Below are 20,870 nucleotides of genomic sequence, written 5' to 3' on the forward strand. Positions count from 1 at the left end.
TTTGCTTTCAGATCCTCAGATAAAAGTGGCTGAATAAATTAGTGCCTACGCCCTGCACTGATTGGGAATGTTAGCAATGTACACAAGCAACTGGGCTGGTATAACTGGCACTGTTTTTGGGTTCTGCTGGAATAAGTAAAAAAAATAATCATTTCTAGCACTTCCTGTATGGGGCTCTCCAAGCATGGTAGGGCAGGCAGGGGGTGAGGGCAGCATGGGTGTGAGCCAACAACCTGCGCTCCAAGCCCTTCTGGGACCTGACTGACCTTGGGCTTGGTTCTTGTTCCTACAGGCCCAAGTGGCATTTCTGCAGGGAGAGAGGAAGGGCCAAGAGAACCTCAAGACAGACCTGGTGCGCAGGATAAAGATGTTGGAGTATGCCTTAAAGCAAGAGAGGTAAGAAATGCGGCAGCTAGAGGAGGTGGGAACGCCCGGGAAGGCTGTGGCGTTGAGGACTGGGCTGGCCTGCTTGTCACTCTCCACATTTCGGGGGATCTTTGGAAACTCCCCCTCCCAGGCAGACTCCCCCAGCTTCGTTTTCTCCAGCAGCAGAACAGGTGCGGGGCCCTTCGCTCTCAGAGAGGGTCCTGTAGTCTGTTAGGTCATCCGGGTTTGGACATGAAAGTCTCAGCCATTAGTTGTGATCCCTTGAAATCTACTGCCATCTCATGAGTCCACCTGAAAGGGTTTCTGAACGGTGATGGGTGCATGGCCAGCCCCCTATCCTCCTGCCACCCTCCCCCAACTCATATCATGCTGGGGTGTTACTGGCTCTTGGGTACAGCCTAGGGAATCATGAAGGGGCCAGACTATGGTTGGTGTCTGACTCTGGTCTGGAAGGATGTGCTGGTCTAGTGGTTAGACTAGATGAGAGTGAAGAAGCATGTTGAGTTATGATTCCTGGGTTCAATTCCAAGCTCCAAGGGGAAGGATTGCCAGGTGTTTAGAGCAGGGGTATACAGGGAGTCAGGACCTCCTGCTCTCCATTCTGAGGAGTGGGTGGAGCAGACTCACTGTACAACCATAGGCACGTTGCTGCGCTTCTCTGTGCCTCAGTTTCCCCTTCTATAATATGGGAATCGTCCGTTGCCTCAGTTGCTTTAGGTTCACATCAAACTTCGCTTTTCCATGTTCGTTCAAGGTCAAAATACCACAAGCTGAAGTTTGGAACTGAACCGAACCAAGGGGAGAAGAGAGCGGATCTGTCAGAACCAGGTATTGTACCATGCGAGTGCACTCATACCCACAGTGTCCTATATGTTCTGCCCAGTCCCCTGCTCATGGATATCGACGTGATTTCTGTGATTGCATATAGCTGGGATGTGGGATACTATGGGCTTGTGACCTCAGGGTTAGATTCTTCCCAAAGGTTAGCCTAGCACTGACAGGTGAGGGCTTGAGTTTGAGGCTGGTCCAGGGATGTGGGTGGCTTACTGAAAAGCTGGAGCTGAAGCCAGAATGGGTTCCCCATGGCGGGTATGCGTCACTGACACTTTCTTTACTGTCCTCTCAGTTTCCAATGGCCCAGCGGAAACAACTTCACTGGAAAGCAACCCACTGGTGTGGAAGGAAGGGCGCCAGCTGCTCCGGCAGTGAGTATGTAGAGCCTCCTGGGAGGGGCCAAGGCTCAGGAGCTGAGCCCCCAGGGGAAAGTGGGAGAATGGGGAGCTGTGTGATGGGACAGGGGAAGGAGGAGTTGGATGAGCCCCTAGGATGATTCTCCAGGTGAGATTTACTTTGATTGTAGCTCTTAAAAGAACTTACCACAGGAGCATGAATCCCAGTGTCCTGGCCTGTTCCATACTGGACAATTCCACTCTGCCTCTTTGAATTTCCCCGGTTTGTTTCAGTTGGGTATGACAGCATTGGTATGTGCTGTTAAACACCTGCTGTACTCCAGCCCAGAGGCAATTGCATTTCAGGGGGATGGGGAGGGGATTTTCCTTTGAATATTGTCAGTACATGTCCATGCCTTTTGGAATATGCCTGCGCTGTGCACCGTTTGCAAAGCCCTGACCGTCGGGGCCCCATAGACTTAACCTCTAACTATTCCAGGTGCGATTGATAACAGAGGTGTGCCCTGCCCCCCGCCCACTCCTGCTGTCGAAGCAGCAAATGGAAGTATTCTCATCTCTGCCCTAGTTGGTGTTATGTGACATTTCTATTGCTCTAGCCCCTAGGGTCTGTCTACACTGCAGTTCGGAGGCGTGACTGTAGCAGGTGTAGACTTACCCGGGCTAGTTCGAGTACCAACAGCAGTGAAGCCTCCCCAGGACAGGCAGTGGCCACTAGAGTGTGTACCCAGGCGGGCAGGGCTAGCCCACGCAGCCGCCCATGCCGCTGTGACTTCGCTGCTATTGTTACTTGAGATAGCATTGATCTTGCTCATCGGCTAAAGGAGCTGGGTTGTCACAACCAGCTCTTAGAACAGCGTTGGCAGGTGCTGATCCATGAGGAGCAATTCCTATAGATTACCAATAGCCAGAAATAATAGCTTAGAGGGCTGTGCAGGGCGATTGGTTTAAGTTTGGTTCTCTAGGAATTGGCACCACTCAGGTTACAGTTCTGTTTTATTTTTGCTCTCTGAAATACAAAAGGATGCAAAATGCCCTGCCCAGACTTTGGGCTCCCTAGCGCTCCTGACAAAGCATAGAACCTAAATACTACATGTCCTTATCGACTCCGAAGGCTTTTGGGTGCTCCCTTTGCAGCTGCCAGGGCCTGGGGCACAATTACACAGCAAGCTGAAAATACCCTGCAGTAAAGCATGGGGGGAGGACCCCTCTTTATATGACCTCACCTGGACTAAACCAGAGCTCTAGCCCAAGCCCCTCAACAGTCAAAACTTCCCAGTTGAGGGCGTTGGTGCAGGGTGGATCTGTCCTGACCGTGCAACAAACACTCCCTTTGCAGGTGAGGAATTTGTCATTGCTCCATATGTAGCTTGGGTGGTAAGTTCGGGCGCCATGTGGACCCCATGCACTAGTGTCCCAGTCCTCCAGCCGTCAGCTTAGTAACATTAACCCCATGTGTACCGGGTGGGAACCGAGATGCTGAGAATGCAAGTGACTTGCCCGAGGTCACCCAGCAAGCCTGTGGCCGCGCTAAGGGGATAGAACCCAGTTCTCTTGACTCCCAGCCCTGTGCCTTACCCACAGGCCCACGCTTCCTCTCTGCAGCTATGTTCCCTTTAATGTGGCATCTGCCCTGTGGCTGGGAGAGCCACCACCCTCTGAGGATCAAAAGCCGCTGGCAGCGTGGAGAGCTGTCTCATGCTGCACCCTCCTCCAGAGAGGGACTCCTTGGGGATCTGCCTGGGCCTCCCTCATTTTCCCCCTAAGTATGTGCAGCCTTCTTGACGTCACGGACAAAATGAGGGAGCGCACAGGACTGCAAGGGGGAAGTTCTCAGGTCTGCTTTGCTGACTTGGAGTAGTCCCTTTCCCATGCCAGCTCTGGAGAGATTGCTGACCTGCCATGTCTCTAAAGTGCATGGAGATCCGCAGACGGAGAGTGTTATGTTGTCCTGCCCTGGACCCTAGCTCTCAACTCGCCTTTCTCCCTCATCGCAGGTACCTGGAAGAAGTGGGCTACACAGACACCATCCTGGACATGCGTTCCAAGCGAGTGCGCTCCCTGCTGGGCCGCTGCTCTGTGGAGCTGAACGGCACCGTTGAGCCCAGTGACTTGGGGCTGGGTCCTGCTCCGGGGCCCCCTGGGCTGAACGGGGGCGAGTCGTTGCTTGTCAAACAGATCGAGGAACAGATTAAAAGGTGAGGGGGCAGCCCTCTGTCCTGGCCATACATCTTGCCCCCCTCCTGTAGGGGGCATCGCTGTTCTATGCCTCCTCTTGAGTTATATCGGGGGGCTGCGTGCTTGTCTTTGCTGGGGATTCTCACAGGCTGCTGCATGGATGGGGTTTGGCTGCTACGGGAGTGGGTGCTCTGCGAGTTGGATGGATGGGGATCCTGCTGGCAGGGGAGGGGGGTTCCAGCCTGGGGTGTCTCATGGGGCAGGGTAGGTTTCTGCTGGATGAGGGGGGTTCTGGCTGGTGGGGGAAGCTGGGGGGGGATGTCTCTGCTGGATGCATTCAACCCAGAGTCTGGCTGGTGGGGGAGACGGGTGATGCGCTGCGTTGAGGGGGATAGGCCCTGATTCTGCTTGGTAAAAAGGGGGCGAGCTGCCTAGATGGCGCTTTGCCTGGAGTCAGCATGGTATGGGGGGAGCTGCCCCCCACCGAGGGGTTTTGCTGCATGGTGTCTCATCCCCAATGGGATGTGCATGTGTTCACTGCAAAAGTGTTGATATCCAGCTGCAGGGCACCATGGGAGGGACCTCTGGGCCGTGGAGCTCTTCTAGCATAGGAAGCAGAGCAGGATCCTCAGTGGCTGGCCCCAGCTGCTTCAGAGGAAGGTGTGACAGGAGACCCCTATAGCATTACTTCCCAACCCCAGGCAGTTAGAACTCAGCTAGTGCCCTGAACCAGGGAGGTTTCTATGCCTTCTCCCCGACTTCCACAATGCAGCTGCTCTCCATTCTCTCTGCCCAGTGGGCTATGCTGGGTTGGGGGGCTGCAGTGCAGCCTCGTTCCCTAACGCTGGCCTGGTATCGCCTCTGCCTCTGGCAGGAATGCCGGGAAGGAGACAAAGGACCGAATCAGCAGCTCGGTGATGGAGAAAATCCCCTTCCTCCAGAACTGCGAGGACGAGGACAGCGATGAAGAGGAAGATCTGGAAGGCCTTCCTCTCGAGACCCAGCGGCAGCACAAGAAACAGCGAGTAAAGGCAGGTCTTACAAGGACAGGAGACAATTAACATGTCCTGGGCCACTCTAACAAGCACTCCCGATAGGTTTCTGAAGGCAGGGACTGGGCATCAGAACTCCCGGCTCCTCTGAGAGGAGAGTGTAGTGGATTGGTTAGAACAAGGATTCACTGGGAGTCAGGACTCTTGGGTTCTGTTCTCAGCTTTATTACTGTCTCACTGCATGGCCGTGGGCCAATCCTCTCTGTGTGCCTCTGTTTCCCCAGCTGTATAACAAGGTTAATACACATCCGCCTTTATAAAGTGCTTGATAAGCCTCTGCAGAAGAGTGCTATAAATGGACAAGTAACATAATAATCAGATGCTACTGCGTTTGCCTTGGCGGCCGGTTAAGAAGTTGTCCCCTACTGTGGGTGGTGGGAGCTGAAGGTGAAAACTTCTAGCAATGATCATTCCTGGCCTTTCTCTGGCATTTTCATCCAAGGATCTCAAAGTGCTTTAATTAATTCTCACACTCTGTCCTGTGGGGTGCACCAGCATTTCGCCCATTTTACAGATGGGAGATGTGAGGCACAGAGCGAGCAGGGAAGTGACATGCCCAGTCACATGGTGAGTCAGTGACAGAGCTGGGGATAGAACCCAGGAGTCCTGATTCCCAGCAGCCCCCCAGCTCTAACCACTAGACACACTCTCCTCCCAGAGGTGGGGATGGAACCTAGGACTCCTGGCTGCCCCTGTGCTCTAAACATTGCCCCATACACCCTCTTTTTCTTGGTTCCCTTTCCCTTGCTGATAGGGGAGTGGTGGTTTCTTCTGCAGGGTTCCCTTGTCCCGTTTCTACCCATTAAGTGTCTCTGGCTTCTAACGAGATCCATGCTGCAGCAGCAGCTGCGTCGCAAAGATTGCAGAGGGGTGGTCTGACTCCGCTGCCATAACACACCGATGCCTGAAACGACTTCACCTTCCCAACTCCAGCCTGCCCCGTGGTGAGAGGGACCTGCCGCCCCAGGGCTCAATCTGGGGGCATGGTAATGGGACAGAGAAGCCCTAAGTCGTGTTAATGTTGGTGCACACGCGTGTCCTAACACGCATGCGCAGAGCCCTGTGCTGTGCTTGTGTGTATGAGCGGCTATTGGCCTTGTATAGAACAGTTAACCCTTTTAGTGACTGCAGCCCTATGTGCACACAGCTCCCCCTAAGCAGTCTGCCTGGAGAATGGCAGCGTCCTTCCCACGTGTGCAGATGTGCCCCACCCTAGCTAATCAGTAGCCCAGGCTTTCCTTGGCCATGGTCTCTGATCTTCCTCTCCCAGCCCTCCTGTGTTGAACAGAATCTACCTGGGCCCCATCCCAGGTCTGGGTCTGTCAGTCCTGTGGGCTGGTGTCTCCGCATTGTGTCCACAGGCTGTGGGGAGCAGGCTAAGCTTGGAGCCCCCCTGCCCTAGGCTAACTCTCTCCAGTCTGTGTTACCAGCTTGCTACAAAGCCCCTGATGTCCGAGGTGGAGGATGAGGAGGATGATGAAGACTCTGAGGATGCCTTGAACGAGTTTGACTTCTTGGGCTCTGGGGAGAACGGCGAGGGCTCCGGGGACGCCCGGCGCACCGGGGACGGGAACGAGCTTGGTAATGGGAGTGTGTGGATAGGATCCTAGAGCTCCCAGCAGCCATCCCCACAGGACCAAACCCTCCAGTCTGGTTCTGTGTCCCCATGCAATGGGACTTCCCCACTTCTCTGCATGTCCCTGAGGGAGATCATTCCCGAGCTCCTTACAGCCCACATTAACCTTCCATTTCTGCAACTTACATCCATGTGTCAGCCAAATGAATTCCCCACCCACCTTTGGGGTGACATCCTTCATGTATGCAGCCAGCGACTTGTCCCCGCTACAGCTTCCTCATAGCTTAGCCAAGCTTTGCATAGAGCACATGACTGCTGGGAGCCAGGATGCCTGGGTTCTATCTCTGGCTATGGGAAAGGACTGGGGTATAATGGCTGGCCCAGGGGGGCTGGGATTCAGGTTCTATCGGGAGTCGGCTGGGAGGGGTGTGGGGGTCTAATGATTAGAGCAGGAAGGCTAGGAATCAGGAAGAAGAATACCTTTACTCTCAGCCCCCTCCTGGATCATTTCTGTTTGTCAGACTCCCTCTGGTTCATTCATATCCTCCAGGGACCATGGTGCCTAGATCTGCATGTAAATCCCAAGAGTCCTGTAAAGAGGATTTGCCCCCTCCCTTCCCTGGGATTCCTGTACACACTCCCACTCCCTGGGATCTGTTGTGCGCTTTACTGCTGGGTCACACTGCAAACTCCGGTTTAACTTCCCAAACCGGGAAAGGTTTCTAGCAAGGTGAAAGAGCCACTGACTCCCCATCTCTGCTGCAGGGATGTGGGGTTCCCTGGCCCCTTCTTCCCCCAGCAGTGCTCTGAGCTTCCAGAGAGGAAACGCAGACTTCCTGAGGAGCACATTGCTAGCGGCAGCTGCTGTTCCCATGTCCGGTCGGGATGATCCTGCTTTCCCCTCGGGGCTGCCCTCAACCAGCCTTCAGCAGGAAAGCACCGGGCGGTTGCACTTCCTCTGCAGGCTTGGATGGCATGAAGCGTTCCCTCCCCTGTTCCCACATACACTCATACAGTAGTCCATTCCTCCCCCCCCCCCGCCCCATCAGTGATTCCAGCCTGGCTCCTGGCAGCTCCAGTTCCTGGCAGTGAAGCTGGTCCTAGCCCCTGGGCCTGGACTCCATATGACGTGAGCGCCCTCTAGAGCTGCTATAAACTTGTGTTCTCAGGAATTTAACACTCCACATTTCCTCCGGGCTGCAATGGGCCATGCAGTGTCCCAGCCTGGAAGGAAAGCTTTCTTTTTAAAGGGGCATCATCAGTTTCAAACCAAGAGTCGAAGGCAGTTTTGGGTCAGCAGCGCTGGCTGCTGTGTGCATGTCACACCTATCCTCTGCCCTCTACACCGGCAACCTGCAGAAGCTGAATCTAGTTCGCGGTCTCAGTCCTTATCTTCAAGGCCCTCTGTAGCCCAGGCCCAGGCTAGATCTAAAAGAGGCTCCAGGGTGGGGAGCATGGTTGATGACGCTGCTCCTCCAGCACCATGGAACTTTGTTACCATCAGCGTAACGCCTGTCTGCACAGGAGAAGGATTGTCCTCAGAGGCCAGTCCCAGACTGCGGAACAAACTCCCCCAGAAGCTAAGGACTATCTGAAATCCGCCCACCCTTTGCTCCCAGTGCTGGGAGCACTGCTCCGACCAGGCTCCTCTAACAGAAACAGAGTGGTGTGGACATTTTAATCAACAACAGCAAAACTTTACCAAAACACCCCCCCCCACACACACACACGCACAATCCCTGCCCTTGTGGGATAGAATGAACCACAGGGGAGAGGTGGTTATTGTGTCAGTTACTGCATGTCTGAAAGGCGGCCTGATGATGAGGGCGAGATAAGAACCCTTATAGAACAAAATAGGTCCCAGTCCTGTTCCTTTGGTTCTTTTCCTCTTTGTAGATTCCCAGGCCAGAAGGGACCATTGTGAGCAGCTAGTCTGACCCCCTGCATAGCACAGGCCATAGGGCTTCACTGAATGAATTCCTCTTCTTGCATGTTTCTCTTTCCCATGTGGCTGGATGAAAGACTTCCACCAAGAACTGGGGAAGCAGTGAAACTAACAAATGCTGAGGGCAAACCCATATTTCAGGGGTCTTGTCCTGTTCCCAAAGAAGCTACCTGTCTCTTACCATGCTGCCAGGGCCTGGATTTTAACCTTCCCCCTGTCATCTTTCCTTCCTCTGCAGAGAGCCGGAGAGTTAAGCTTCAAGGCATGCTTGCCGATCTTCGGGACGTTGATGGGCTGCCTCCTAAACCATCTGTTCCATCTGCCATCTCCAGTCACCCCAGGTCTCATGAAGGTAATGCCTAGTCCCTTTGTTCCCCTCCTGTTTCTGGCTGTGGGGTGGGGATTGTGTTATGGAGGGGAGAAGTTGGGGGGGGGCGTGTCCATCATGCTCAAGCTGTCATGTTCCTCTGATCCTCTTTGGACCTCTTCAGCAAATCCCCAGTTACAGAGGCCCTACAGACCACCTCCCACCTAGGGGTGCTCCCAGCATACCTTTCTCAAGCTTGGAATACCGCTGCCTTTCCTCCAGTTGTAAACCTGCTCCCACCTGGCACCTCTCCAGTTAGCCCTGAGCTTTGCCCCTTCTCCCCTTGCAGCAGGGTCGCTTGGCTTCTCCTCGGACGTGTTTATCATGGACACCATCGGCGGAGGGGAAGTAAGTCTGGGGGACCTGGCGGACCTGACTGTCACCAACGACAACGAGCTCAGTTGTGATGTGAGTAGCCGGCATCATCTCCTCACCCCAGCTTTCCGAGCTGGCCCTTAGCCCAGGCTCCTTGAGCGTTAGTCAGTGCCGCCTGTGGTGCCAGGCATCCGTGGCACAGCACCGCTCTGTACACCCCGTACATCCTATTCCAGTGGGCTCTAATACCCAGCAGTTCTTTGCACTGACATCTGCCCATCAAGATGAGTCTGATGAGCCCCACAGCCTGGGGATCTTTCTGGCACCTGAGGTCCCTGGGCGCAGCAGTATCCAGGAACATCTCCTCCCATTCACCCCCTGGTTGGAGTTTAGCAGTCATTTCTCTCCGCAGACCTAGCTGCTGTCTCCCCCAGCTTGGACTGTATTGTAATGCCCTCTGCAGGAAGTAACCCGAGGATCTCAGCTGGTGCAGAAGCCAGCTGCCTGCGTGCTGGGATGGGGGGAAGTTCCATGCAGGGAGCTGCAGGGACCCCTGTGCTTTGGGGGCTGCGCTAGCTACCAGCTTATCTGGGTGTGGAGCAGATGGACAGACCACATGATTGGGTCCTGTCTGATACAGATGCTGTCTTGCTCCATGGGCACCAGGCAGACAGTTGGCATCCAGCAGGACATGTCTACTAGTAGTCCCCAGATGGGAACTCTAGTGGGGGCTAGAGGTGGGGCCTTCTTGCAGTGGGTCTGGGACATATGGAGCAAACTCTGATTCCTATGGGACCACCAGAACACCCTCCTCCATAGCCAGTGAACATACCAGTATGACCAGTCTCTACTGGATTGCTAGTTTCCCTTTCAAGTATGCAGCCATTTTCCAGTGCAGGAAGGAGTACGAGGCCAGTTTGGATTCTTTTCCTGCCTCTTAGCTCTTCTGAGAAGAGTTTTGTTCTAATCCACCCCTGCTCTGTCCTGAGCGTTCCCAGCGCCAGACCTGAGCGCATGGCTCCCAGGGCCAGAGGGGAGATAGCCTCAGCCCTGCCGCAGTGCAGAGGGGTGGACTAGAGGATCTCTTGGGGTCCCTTCCAGTCCTGTAGCTCCATAATTCCATGAAAAGCCATGTTGCTGTTCGCATCAGCAAAAGTTTGTAACTGAGCCTGTTGGGGTTGAGAGGAGTGGTTATGACTCTTGCCTGGGACTTGGGAGACCTGATTCAAGTCTCTCCTTTGCCACACGATGCCTCTGTGACCTTGGGTGAGTCACTGTGCCTCAGTTTCCCCATCAGTGAAATTATTATTTATTAGGTGTATTACGTTAGCGCATAGGAGCCCTAGTCATGGCCCAGGGCCCCATTGTGCTAGGTGCTGTGCGAGAAGAGACTAATAATATCCCTGCTCTGCCCTGCCTCACAAGGTGTTGAGAGGAGGTGCTCTGATACCATAGTGATGAAGGCCATATAAGGACCTAATGTAGTTAAGACAGGTGTGGTACTGAGCCAGTAGGCAGGCAGATGCTTGGGATAATAACCCACAAGCAGAACATAAGAACGGCCATACTGGGTCAGACCAAAGGTCCATCTAGCCTGGTGTCCTGTCTTCCGACAGTGGCCAATGCCAGGTGCCCCAGAGGGAATGAACAGAACAGGTCATCATAAAGTGATCCATCCCCTATCGCCCATTCCCCGCTTTTGGTAAACAGAGGCTAAGGACACCATCCCTGCCCGTCCTGGCTCATAGCCATTGATGGACCTATCCTCCATGAACTTATCTAGTTCTTTTTTGAACCCTGTTATAGTCTTGGCCTTCACAGTATCCTCTGACAAGGAGTTCCACAGGTTGACTGTGCATTGTGTAAAAAAAAAAAAAATACTTCCTTTTGTTTGTTTTAAACCTGCTGCCTATTAATTTCATTTGGTGGCCCCTAGTTCTTGTGTTATGAGAAGGAGTAAATAACACTTCCTTATTTACTTTCTCAACACCAGTCATGATTTTATAGACCTCAATCATATCCCCCCTTAGTTGTCTCTTTTCCAAGCTGAAAAGTCCCAGTTTATTAATCTCTCCTCATCTGGCAGCTGTTCCATAACCTAATCATTTTTGTTGCCCTTTTCTGAACCTTTTCCAATTCCAATATATCTTTTTTGAGATGGGGCGACCACATCTACACACAGTATCTAAGATGTGGGCGTACCATATATTTATGTAGAGGCAATATGATATTTTTTGTTTTTCCCTTTCTTAATGATTCCCAGCATTCTGTTAGCTTTTTGGACTGCTGCTGCACATTGAGTGGATGTTTTCAGAGAACAGCAGAGGATGTGCAGAAGCAGCCTGGCTGCTGGTCCCTGTTGGGGGCTTTAATTGAAAATGGACAGAGATGGCTTGGCCCAGCTCAGAGGAGGAGGAGAGCATAGCTGTGATCATGCTGCCTTGTTTTGTGTTTCCAGCTGTCAGATGGCAAGGACGCCTTTAAGAAGACCTGGAATCCCAAGTTCACCCTCCGGAGTCACTACGACGGGATCCGGGCCCTGGTTTTCCACCACACAGAGTCCGCGCTAGTCACAGCCTCTGAGGATGGCACGCTGAAGCTGTGGAACCTCCAGAAGACGGTTGCTGCCAAGAAGTGAGCCCCCCCTGTAGCTTGGGGAGCATGCCAGGCTCAGCAGGGCCAGCAGGAGGCGCTGCGTGGGGGAGGGGTGGGGAGGGATTGCCAGGCAGATGCGTTAACCACACCCTGTAAAAACCAAATCTAGGGAAGGAAGAACATAAATACACCCACGTGTCTAAGGCATCTGTTAGCCAGCAGCCCCTCAAGGTTCCCCCCTGGCATTCCACATCATGCTGCATGTGGGGCTGGTTATTTTGGGATGGGGAGGTGGGGAAGGGGAGCACTGCCAACTGTTAACCTGATTTGTTCAGTTTCATGTGGGCACAAAAGGGTTAAAATCCCAGCAACATCCCCTCCCCTTCTCCCCTGATGCTGAGGGAAGGTCACACATTGAACCCTGGGCCTTTCCACTGTGGGGTCCGGCCCTGTCCCTGAGCCAGTCCTGCTGGGTGGTAGAGTATAAAGCATCCAGCCCTACCAGCTGGGGGTCCCCCCCGCTAATCTCTGCCCTTTCCTCTCCTGCTGCAGGAACGCCGCATTGGATGTGGAGCCGGTCTACGCTTTCCGGGCACACAGGTGAGTCCTGGGGTGTGAGGCTGATGCCTGGTACCTCTGCCCAAAGGGGCATCTCCCCACCTGTGTATTGGTCCCAGGGTCCAGAATCCATGAGTGACTCTGGCCGGAGCATCTCCCTAATGTACTCTGTGGTCCCAGAGAGTCAAGCCCATGACCCTAGAGTCTGGATCCTGGGCCCCAGTACAGCCTTTGGGATCAGATGTTGGAACCCTGGTCTCGGCAGTCTGTGATTTAGGAAGGGGTGAGGCTTAAACCCGCAGGAGGTTGGGGCGAGAGGGTCAGGGCTAATTCTGAACCCCCAGCCTACCCACAAGTGCAGTTAGTGCAGCTCTGGTGTCTTGCAAGTTCATTAAACGACTCCGTCGGTCTACGAGGGACGAGTGGTTCAGTCCAAGCAGGTGCTGTCTGGAGTGCCAAAGGAGCTACGGCAAACTAGAGACTTTGCCACTAGAGGGTGCTCTGACTCCCCGAATGCCTTTCCAAAGCCCAGGGCTCCGATGGGCTCCACGTGGCTGCGCCTTTCCCCCAGTGGGTGGCTGTGGTTGGCTCATCCTGTGTGGTTTGCACCCACGCTCGCTCCTTGGGAGAGTCCTTGTGAGTGTGGGGCAGAGAGGGGAAGCCCCATCCTACGGCTTTGGAAGTCCCCCTCCCCCATTCTTTCTCTGCCCCATTTCTTTTGCCCTGCCCTTCATTTCTGTGGCCGTCCCGTTTCTGCAGGGGTCCAGTGCTCTCCATTGCCATGGGCTGTAACAGCGAATATTGCTACAGCGGAGGAACGGACACCAAGATCCGCTTCTGGAGGGTCCCGGATTTGAGCATGGATCCTTACGACAGTTATGGTGGGTGCAGGCAGCTGTCTGTCCGTCCTCTCCCCTGGCAGTCCCTACGCACTGAGCAGACCCCAGAGTATGCAGCCTGTCTCCTGACAGCTGGGAGGAGGGTGGAGTGAGGCCCAAATGTGAGATTTTGGGTGATTTTTCAGGGTGTTTTTGTCTCCTTGGGGTTGCTGGGAGTTTTCCGGGGAGGGGAGGGCAGGGTGGCAGTGCTGGGGAGTGGGTTGTGCTGGAATCTCTTCAGGAGCTGATGGGCTGTACCTGATGTGTAGAAAACTCACCAGGGCGCAGTGGCCCTTGACTTGACCTGTGGAGACTACAGTTCCCAGTATGCACTGCGGCCTGGCCACTCCAGTGGAGGTGGAGCACTGTATGCTGGGAACTCTCAGCTGGAGGAGGGCCCTGGGGCAAATTAGGGTGACACTCCCCAGCTGGGAGCCAGGATGCGGCGTGACTCCTCCTTGACCCCGGCGTTGTTTCTGGCCCAGATCCAGGAGTCCTCAGCAACGTCCTGGAAGGCCACACGGATGCGATCTGGGGCCTGGCATTCAGCCCTTCCAAGAACCGCCTGGCTTCGTGTTCAGCAGATGGCACGGTCAGGATATGGGACCCTAGCGAGAACCCATCCTGCCTCAGCACTTACAACACGGAGCGTGGTGAGCGAACCCTACCCTGGGATAACAGAGCCTGGCTGGGAAATAGGGGCCCCTTTGAGAGGGTGTTCCCTACCAGATTAAGGCTTTGGGGGGTTAGGAACAGCATGGGGATCTCTCTCTCTCTTTTTGGGTCAGTTTTGACCCCAGTGCCCTAGCACAGTACTAGGGAGTGCTGTGCTTCAATAGGTGGGAGGATGGCCCATTGGTTAGGGCCCTAGCCTAGGACTTGGAAGACCTGGGTTCAAGTCCCTGCTCCTTCACAGACTTTTGTGATCTTGGGCAAGTCACTTAGTCTCTCTGTGCCTCGGTTTCCCCATCTGTGTAATGGGGATTATAGGCCTGCCCTGCCTCATGGGCATTGTGAGGATAAATTCATTAAAGATTGTGAGACTCTCAGATACTACAGAGATGTGGGGGGCACATATGTACCTTAGATAGGTGCCATCTAAAACGAGGGCCATTCTGTCTTGGCATTGAAAATCCCTTTGTAACTTCCCAAAAAGTCACGATGCTGCTCAATGCCCTGGTCAAATTCCAACTCAAGGAATGCCGTTCTGCCTCTCTAACAGACCTCTCGTTTCAATGGGAAACAGGGAGGCACTTCACTTCCCGTTGAAAACTTTGTGCCGTTGCTGTGTGCACGTGACATACTCCACCCCAGAGAGGGCTGCATTTTGGGAGTGGTTGGGTTGTGGCTTTCAGAGTAACAGCCGTGTTAGTCTGTATTCGCAAAGAGAAAAGGAGGACTTGTGGCACCTTAGAGACTAACCAATTTATTTGAGCATAAGCTTTCGTGAGCTACAGCTCACTTCATCGGATTTGTCCTTGGATTGGCCGCTACCACCACCAAACAAATACTGGTTACTGGGGAAGAGCTGTTTGGACACGTCTTTCCCCCCAAAAATACTTCTCAAAACCTTGCACCCCACTTTCTGGACAAGGTTTGGTAAAAAGCCTCACCAATTTGCCTAGGTGACTACAGACCCAGACCCTTGGAGTATGCATCCGATGAAGTGAGCTGTAGCTCACGAAAGCTTATGCTCAAATAAATTGGTTAGTCTCTAAGGTGCCACGAGTCCTCCTTTTCTTTTTGGGTTGAGGCTTGTGTGTTAGTGCGGTTGGAATGCTTTGCTCTGTCTGGTGCCACAGCAGGGGTGGTCTTGGCACTGAAGCGTGACGGTTGGTCCCGTAAGGCGGCCTTCATTGTTCTCCCTGTGTCCCCGCCCCTCCCGCAGAGTACGGAATTCCTACCTCTGTCGTGTTCGCCAGCATGGACCCTGCCCATGTTGTGGCCGCCTTCCGAACGGGCAACACGGTGCTGTACGACCTGGAGACCTCCCAGCCCATCCTGACGCTGGAATCCAGAGCCACCACTGGTGAGCTGGGGTGACTCCTGTGTTCTAGTCCCAGCTGTGGGAGGGGAGTGGGATTTAGTGGTTAGAGCACGGGAGGGTGGGGGAGGCTGGGAGTCAGGACTCCTGGGTTCTGTTCACAGCTCTTATTGATTTGCTGTGTGATGGTAGGCAAGTCACTGCCTTTCCCTGATTCCCTCTCTCCCCGCCATGAGGTGTCCATCTCCCAGGCGGCGGTGAGGCCCAGCAGTTTAGTTTGTGCTTTGAGATCCTTGCCTGGGAGGCACTTCTCCAGCAGGGGGCGGTAGAGGGATGAGCACAGGATGGGTCAGGCCAGGGTGGGGGGTTGAGGGGGCATGGGTGGTTCGGTGGTAACCTGCTCCCTCTCCCATGTTCTGACCCAGGATTCAGTCAAATCAATCATGTGGTGAGCCATCCGACGCAGCCCGTCACCATCACAGCGCATGATGACCGAGGGATCCGCTTCTTGGACAACCGGACAGGTAGGGCAGCCGTCTACTGGTGGCTGGGACAGACCTGTTGCCCCCTTCTCAGCCCCACCCCCTGGCAGGAAGGCAGCCAGCCCAATCTCCTAGGGGCGAAGGGCCTTGCTGTTTCCCAGAGCTCCACCTCCTGGGGCCATCTCTCCCACAGCCTTGAGGCTCTTGAGGGAGGCTCTGACATGACTGTGCTTTGGGGTCCTGCCTTGGGCATCCCCCGTCTGCTGGGGGTAGGAAGAGAGGTAGGTGGCAGTTATGGGGTGAAATCTGTGCATGCAGGACCCAGCCCCTGCTGTGCTGCCTGCCATCTCCCCAGGGCGCACGTGCGAGCCTTCCCGTGCACCCTTCGCAGGGAGACTCACCCATGATGCGATGGAATCAGCTCTCTCGCAAGGCCCATGTCCCTCCCAAGGACCAGTCTGCCCTCCAGCTCCCCTCACCTGCCTTGAACAGACCGTGTCTACTGATCTGATGGCTCCCAGCCTACCCCACTCACCCACCTGGGGGTGTCACTGTCTCCCCCTTCCCCAGGAGGGTCCCATCCCCTCTTGCCACCCTGGCGGCCCCTCAGTGCCCTCCCCTAAGCATGCTGCTCCAAGACCCCCCAGTAGAGGGAGCCACCTTTCCCATGCCCATGGGGAATCCAGCGCTGTAAGCTACCCCACCCCATGGGTTGTGAGGAGAACACCTAGTGGTTAGAGCAGGCCCCAGGCATGAGTGGGAGCTGCCCTATTAACCCTTTCTCCTCTCTGTGCCAAGGGAAAGCCATCCACTCCATGGTCGCTCACTTGGACGCTGTCACCTGCCTCGCTGTGGACCCCAACGGGGTCTTCCTCATGTCTGGAAGTAAGTGTCTTTCTGCTCCACCCTGCCCCCCAGCTGCATGCATCTTGCCTGCTTTCGGCTTTGAGAGTCACCTGCCGGGGGGAGGATGGGCAGTGATCCGGGTGTTCAAATCCAGTGGGGACCAAAAATTGTTCCCGCCCACGTGGCCCTGGAGTGAAATGAGTTTGCTGGATCTCAGCAGCTTCTGAGCAGGGCACCTGCCATCACCGCTGGCATGGCTAGACCTGCCCTCTGGACTGCGTCAGAGGGGCTGAGGACCAAATGGGTCATGGGGGCTGGGCTCGCCTGTCCCACCCCTAGCGGGAGGTGTCCCTCCAGTGCAGGGAGCAATGCGGGGGCATTTGGCCTGGTACTGCCCATGCTGGGCGTGTTCAGTGGGAAGTGAATCCAGAATCCAGCACTAAGCGCAGTAAACAAGCGATTCAGAGTGTTGTGCGGAAAAGCTCTGGGCTTTGCTGGCTGAGCTTTGAGGGAAGAGCAGGGAAATGGGAGCCAGGACTGGCAGGGCAGTGGGTCTAGTGGTTAGAGCAAGGGGGGTTGGGAGCCAGGACTCCTGAGTTCTATTCCCGACTCCATGGGTGAGTATCTTCTCCCCTGACCATGGGTGACCCTTCTCCGACGGCTCTCCCAGGCCATGACTGCTCTCTGCGCCTCTGGAACTTGGACAACAAGACGTGCGTGCAGGAGATCACGGCCCACCGCAAGAAGCATGAGGAGGCCATCCACGCTGTGGCCTTCCACCCCAGCAAGGCCCTGATCGCCAGTGCCGGGGCCGACGCCCTTGCCAAGGTCTTTGTATGAGCAGCAGAGGATCCTGCAGGTGAGCTGGGGCTGCGGGACAGGGCAGCGCTGGAGTGGGAGGCCAGAGGGCCCCCCGCCCCGCTCCCTTGCCTGCTACTGGCCTGCTCCTCTTGTCTCCCCCAACAGGTGGGTCCCTGGGACTCTCCAGAGGTGCTAACCCTGTCTGGCGATGAGCTTATCCCCCCCCACCTCCCCACAGCTCAGGACCTACTGCCAAGGGGCGTCTCTTCTCACCCAGTGAAGTGGCACGGACGTGTGTGGCTGGGGAGGGCAGGCAGGGGAGGATGACAGCCCCGTGACCAGCCCTCTCCGTGCCCTCAGGGCCCAGAAGCCAGATTCTGGAATGTTTTTTCTGCTTGTTTCAAGGTCGCCTGGTTTTATTTCCCAGCCAGCGAGTGGAAAGTGTTCAGGGCCAGGCACGGATAATGGAGGGGAGGGGCTGGGCACAGCTGTTCCATGACGTTGGGCACTCGTCCCCTCCCCAGTACCAGGGCAGCCCTTGCTGCCCCTAACTTCACTGGGCAAGGCACTGCCAGACCACAAAGTAACCCCTGGACCTTTAGGATTCACAAACCCTCCAGAACTGTCTCCTGGCCTCTTCCTTTCCTCCCTGAGCTGTCCCCTGCCGGCCCCTTGCAGCCGGCTTCCAGCCGAGCTGCCCTTGCCGGCTGACGCCAGGCCCGTCAGCAGGAGGGGTTTGGGGGCAGACTTAGTGATCACAAGGGGGGCTGGAGAGCCAGGGAGGGAGGGGCACTGATTTTAAGAGGGGGCCAGCTGGGAGGTTGCTCAGGTTGACCTGGGATAAGAGGCTCCAGTGCGTTGGGTCAGGCCAGGAAGGTTCCTTCCTGCGGGGAGCAGTATGGGGCTACCAAGGCAGTTTCCAGGCTGCTGCCAGCCCAGGCGAGTGACTGGGACAGGGGGACAGGACTCAGGACCAGGGTTTACAGCGTCGACAGTGGAGGGGCCGATGGGTGCTGCCCTCCCCTCTCTGCGCCACTGGGCCTGATTTGGAGTGTTTGGTCTCCAAGGCTGCTGCTGCCCTCGGCCCAGCTGTGCAAACCATGCTGCCCTATTAGCCCTTCAGTTTGCAGGCCAGCCAGCCTCCCATGTCAGATCTCCTCCTCCTGCCCCTGGCCTGCTTGGCCCTGCCCTGGATCCAGGCCCCATCAGGCCCTGGGGAGCAGCCCTCTGCCTCCTTGGCTTCCTACCTTATTGTAGCAATAATCCCTTCCTGCCAGAGGAGGGGGGTCTCCGAGCAGGCAGCTCCTGTGTGACACTACTGCTCCCTTAGCCCAGGGTCGCCTGCCTGCCCTGTGAGAGGAGCTCCATTCATCCACGGACGGTTCTCCTGCCCTCCGGCTGCAGCCTGGTTCTCGGCCCACCCCCAGCGCAGGCCTGGCACCTGGAGTGCTCCCCCCAGAACACTAAACCCCCATGCTGCTCCCAGGGGGCAAGGCCACCCTTGCCAGGACTGGACAGGAGCAGTGTTACCTAGGGTGGGTACACCGGCCAAACACCCCCTACCCGCTCCCCCAAGCAAGCCAGTGCCAGCAGGCCGGGCGTTCCCCTGGCAAGGGTTGGACACGGCCATCACGGAGCCTGATGGATCCCACGGCGCTAAGAGTCGGTTTGGGGAAGAGTTGCCCTTGCCATCACCCCAGCAATAAAGTCCATATACCCGGGGCTACAATGCCTTCCCTACCTGCCCCCCTACCCTCAGACAGTGACCTAGGGTCTGCCTGTGGGCACATGGCCCCCCACCCCACCCCCCGCTCTGCTAATGTCACCGAGACTGCAACCTGCACTGGGGCCTAAGGGTTAGGGCAGAAGGCCTGCTGGGAGTCAGGACTCCTAAGTTCTGTTCCTACTCCTTGGGGCAGTCCCTTCCCCTCCCGGCATCGCCCTTTCCGTATCCTCAAGGGGGACACCCCCTGTTTGCAAAGTGCATGGTGCCGTTGGGCGGCTGAGTGTTACCCTTGCCACATCAGGAACCATCTCCCTCATCTCAGCAGGGGCGGCTTCCCCACTTTGGCTTGGACACTAACCCATCACTCCGTGGGGTGTCCCCTGCAGCCTGTACCATGTCGCTGCTTCAGGCAGAATCCCATGACAACACCAGGAACCAGACCGACGAGGGGGGAACGAAAAGGGGAATGTTAGCTTTGATCGCAGGGCTCTCTCAAACCTCTCTACTGGGGGCAGGGGTTGATTCCACCCTGGCCGGAGGGGTGCAGATCCCTGCCCCCTGGTTGGCATCCCCTGCCATCTCTTCTTTGTTTCATCTTATCGCCTGTAACAAAGAAAAACTCCTTGTATATTCTGTACAAATGAAATCTGATTGAAACCGAACCCAGAGACACCTAAAGGGCTGAAGCTAAAGTGACCACAAACCATGTTATCACTGTGTGATAGTCTCTACCGCTGGCATTTTCAAACCGACTAGCAATTGTGGGGTGCTAGCTCTAAAGGGGGGGCGTTGCTGAGCCAGCTGCCCTCTGGCAATCAGGCCACATTAGGCCATGGCAAGGCAGGGGAGCTCCCCAAGAAATCAAATCGCTAGCCGCTCTTGAAAACCTCGCCCGACGTCCCCAATATACTGTATGTATCGGTGTGCTGTATTTATCCAAACTGAGAGCACTCGCCTTTTTAATGCCGTTTAACTTTTTATTGTATATTTATTTGACCTCTTTGGGTTGTTTTTTTTTTTTTTTGTCCTGTTTAATCACAAGACTGAATCGTATGTGAAAAAATCTGCCTCGATAAACCCCCTTTGGAATAAGAAGCAGGTTCTTCCCCCTCCTTGTCACTGCATTGAACCAGGTCTATGCAGCAATTGTTTGTACAGATGGGGGCGCACTCTCACTCCCCTGCTGAAATGCAGCTCCCTCTGGGGCGCAGCGTGTAGTGACGTCGCACAGAGCAGGGCAGGATCAGTTTAGGATAGGAAGTGAAGGAGAATCTGTTCTCTTATTGAAACTGCAGTTGGAATCATCCAAGCTGGACTCTGCCCTACATCTCAGATTTGATACTGACTCATGGGTGGGTGGGGGTAGGGAACGGGACGTGCCCTGGGAACTTCAGCGAGCGCAAGGTCTTGGGTTTAGGTCTGTCTGCCTGCCTGTGCCTCCAGCCGTTCAGCACCCCCTAGTGCCCAAGGCATCACTTCCTGAGCTTTCCTGGCCTCCTCCCAACCAAGCCCGGACCCTGCTCAGGCCCTGGTGCAGGGCAGCTGCTGCAGGCCACCTGCATAGCGTGGGTTTGTCTCCTGTGTGTGGCTCTGCTCATGTGGGCATTTCACACATGCGAGCCTTTCCCAGGGAAAGCATTCTGTGCCTGCTTCCAACGAGGTCAAGCTCTGGAAGGGTCATTTGCTAACAGCGGGGATTTGGTTTGCGTGGAGCCAGGAAACTGGCCTAGAGGAGCCTGATCCAGAGCTGCAGAGAGGATGGGAAGGGCCTGGACTAGATGAGCCCTTTGTGGTGATGTGCAGCAGGGCGAAGGGGAGCCCAGGCAGACGGGCTGTTAATCGGAACTGGCCTGGGGTGTGAAAGACGGGCCATCTGTCTAGATGAGCCTGATGATCTGAGCTGGGGAGGAGGGGGTGATACTGGACATCCAAGATTTGCAATATTAAAACGTATGTGACAGATTCCTCTGCGCTGCTCGCTCCTCCGCATGGG

The 20,870-nt window shown here is 55.5% G+C and overlaps 1 protein-coding gene across 3 annotated transcripts in view; it reads left to right on the plus strand.

The window, feature by feature from the left end:
* STRN4 (striatin 4) overlaps window positions 1-19,972 on the plus strand; it is a 27,514-nt gene extending 7,542 nt beyond the window's left edge. For 2 of the 3 annotated variants that reach the window (XM_073321763.1, XM_073321765.2), the window contains 17 exons: window positions 293-396; window positions 1,142-1,215; window positions 1,514-1,592; window positions 3,572-3,772; window positions 4,627-4,783; window positions 6,235-6,385; window positions 8,564-8,677; window positions 8,982-9,100; window positions 11,466-11,641; window positions 12,155-12,202; window positions 12,920-13,041; window positions 13,524-13,691; window positions 14,927-15,067; window positions 15,448-15,546; window positions 16,303-16,389; window positions 17,021-17,209; window positions 17,317-19,972. In XM_073321763.1, coding sequence (XP_073177864.1) covers window positions 293-396; window positions 1,142-1,215; window positions 1,514-1,592; window positions 3,572-3,772; window positions 4,627-4,783; window positions 6,235-6,385; window positions 8,564-8,677; window positions 8,982-9,100; window positions 11,466-11,641; window positions 12,155-12,202; window positions 12,920-13,041; window positions 13,524-13,691; window positions 14,927-15,067; window positions 15,448-15,546; window positions 16,303-16,389; window positions 17,021-17,190 — 2,010 coding nt within the window. In that variant the 3' untranslated portion in view covers window positions 17,191-17,209; window positions 17,317-19,972. The remainder of the gene's footprint in view (window positions 1-292; window positions 397-1,141; window positions 1,216-1,513; window positions 1,593-3,571; window positions 3,773-4,626; window positions 4,784-6,234; window positions 6,386-8,563; window positions 8,678-8,981; window positions 9,101-11,465; window positions 11,642-12,154; window positions 12,203-12,919; window positions 13,042-13,523; window positions 13,692-14,926; window positions 15,068-15,447; window positions 15,547-16,302; window positions 16,390-17,020; window positions 17,210-17,316) is intronic. The other variant, XM_073321764.1, reaches the window with a different exon arrangement.
* Window positions 19,973-20,870: the final 898 nt, after the last annotated feature.

The sequence above is a fragment of the Lepidochelys kempii genome, chromosome 23 (assembly GCF_965140285.1).
Source record: "Lepidochelys kempii isolate rLepKem1 chromosome 23, rLepKem1.hap1, whole genome shotgun sequence".
Lineage (NCBI taxonomy): Eukaryota > Metazoa > Chordata > Testudines > Cheloniidae > Lepidochelys > Lepidochelys kempii.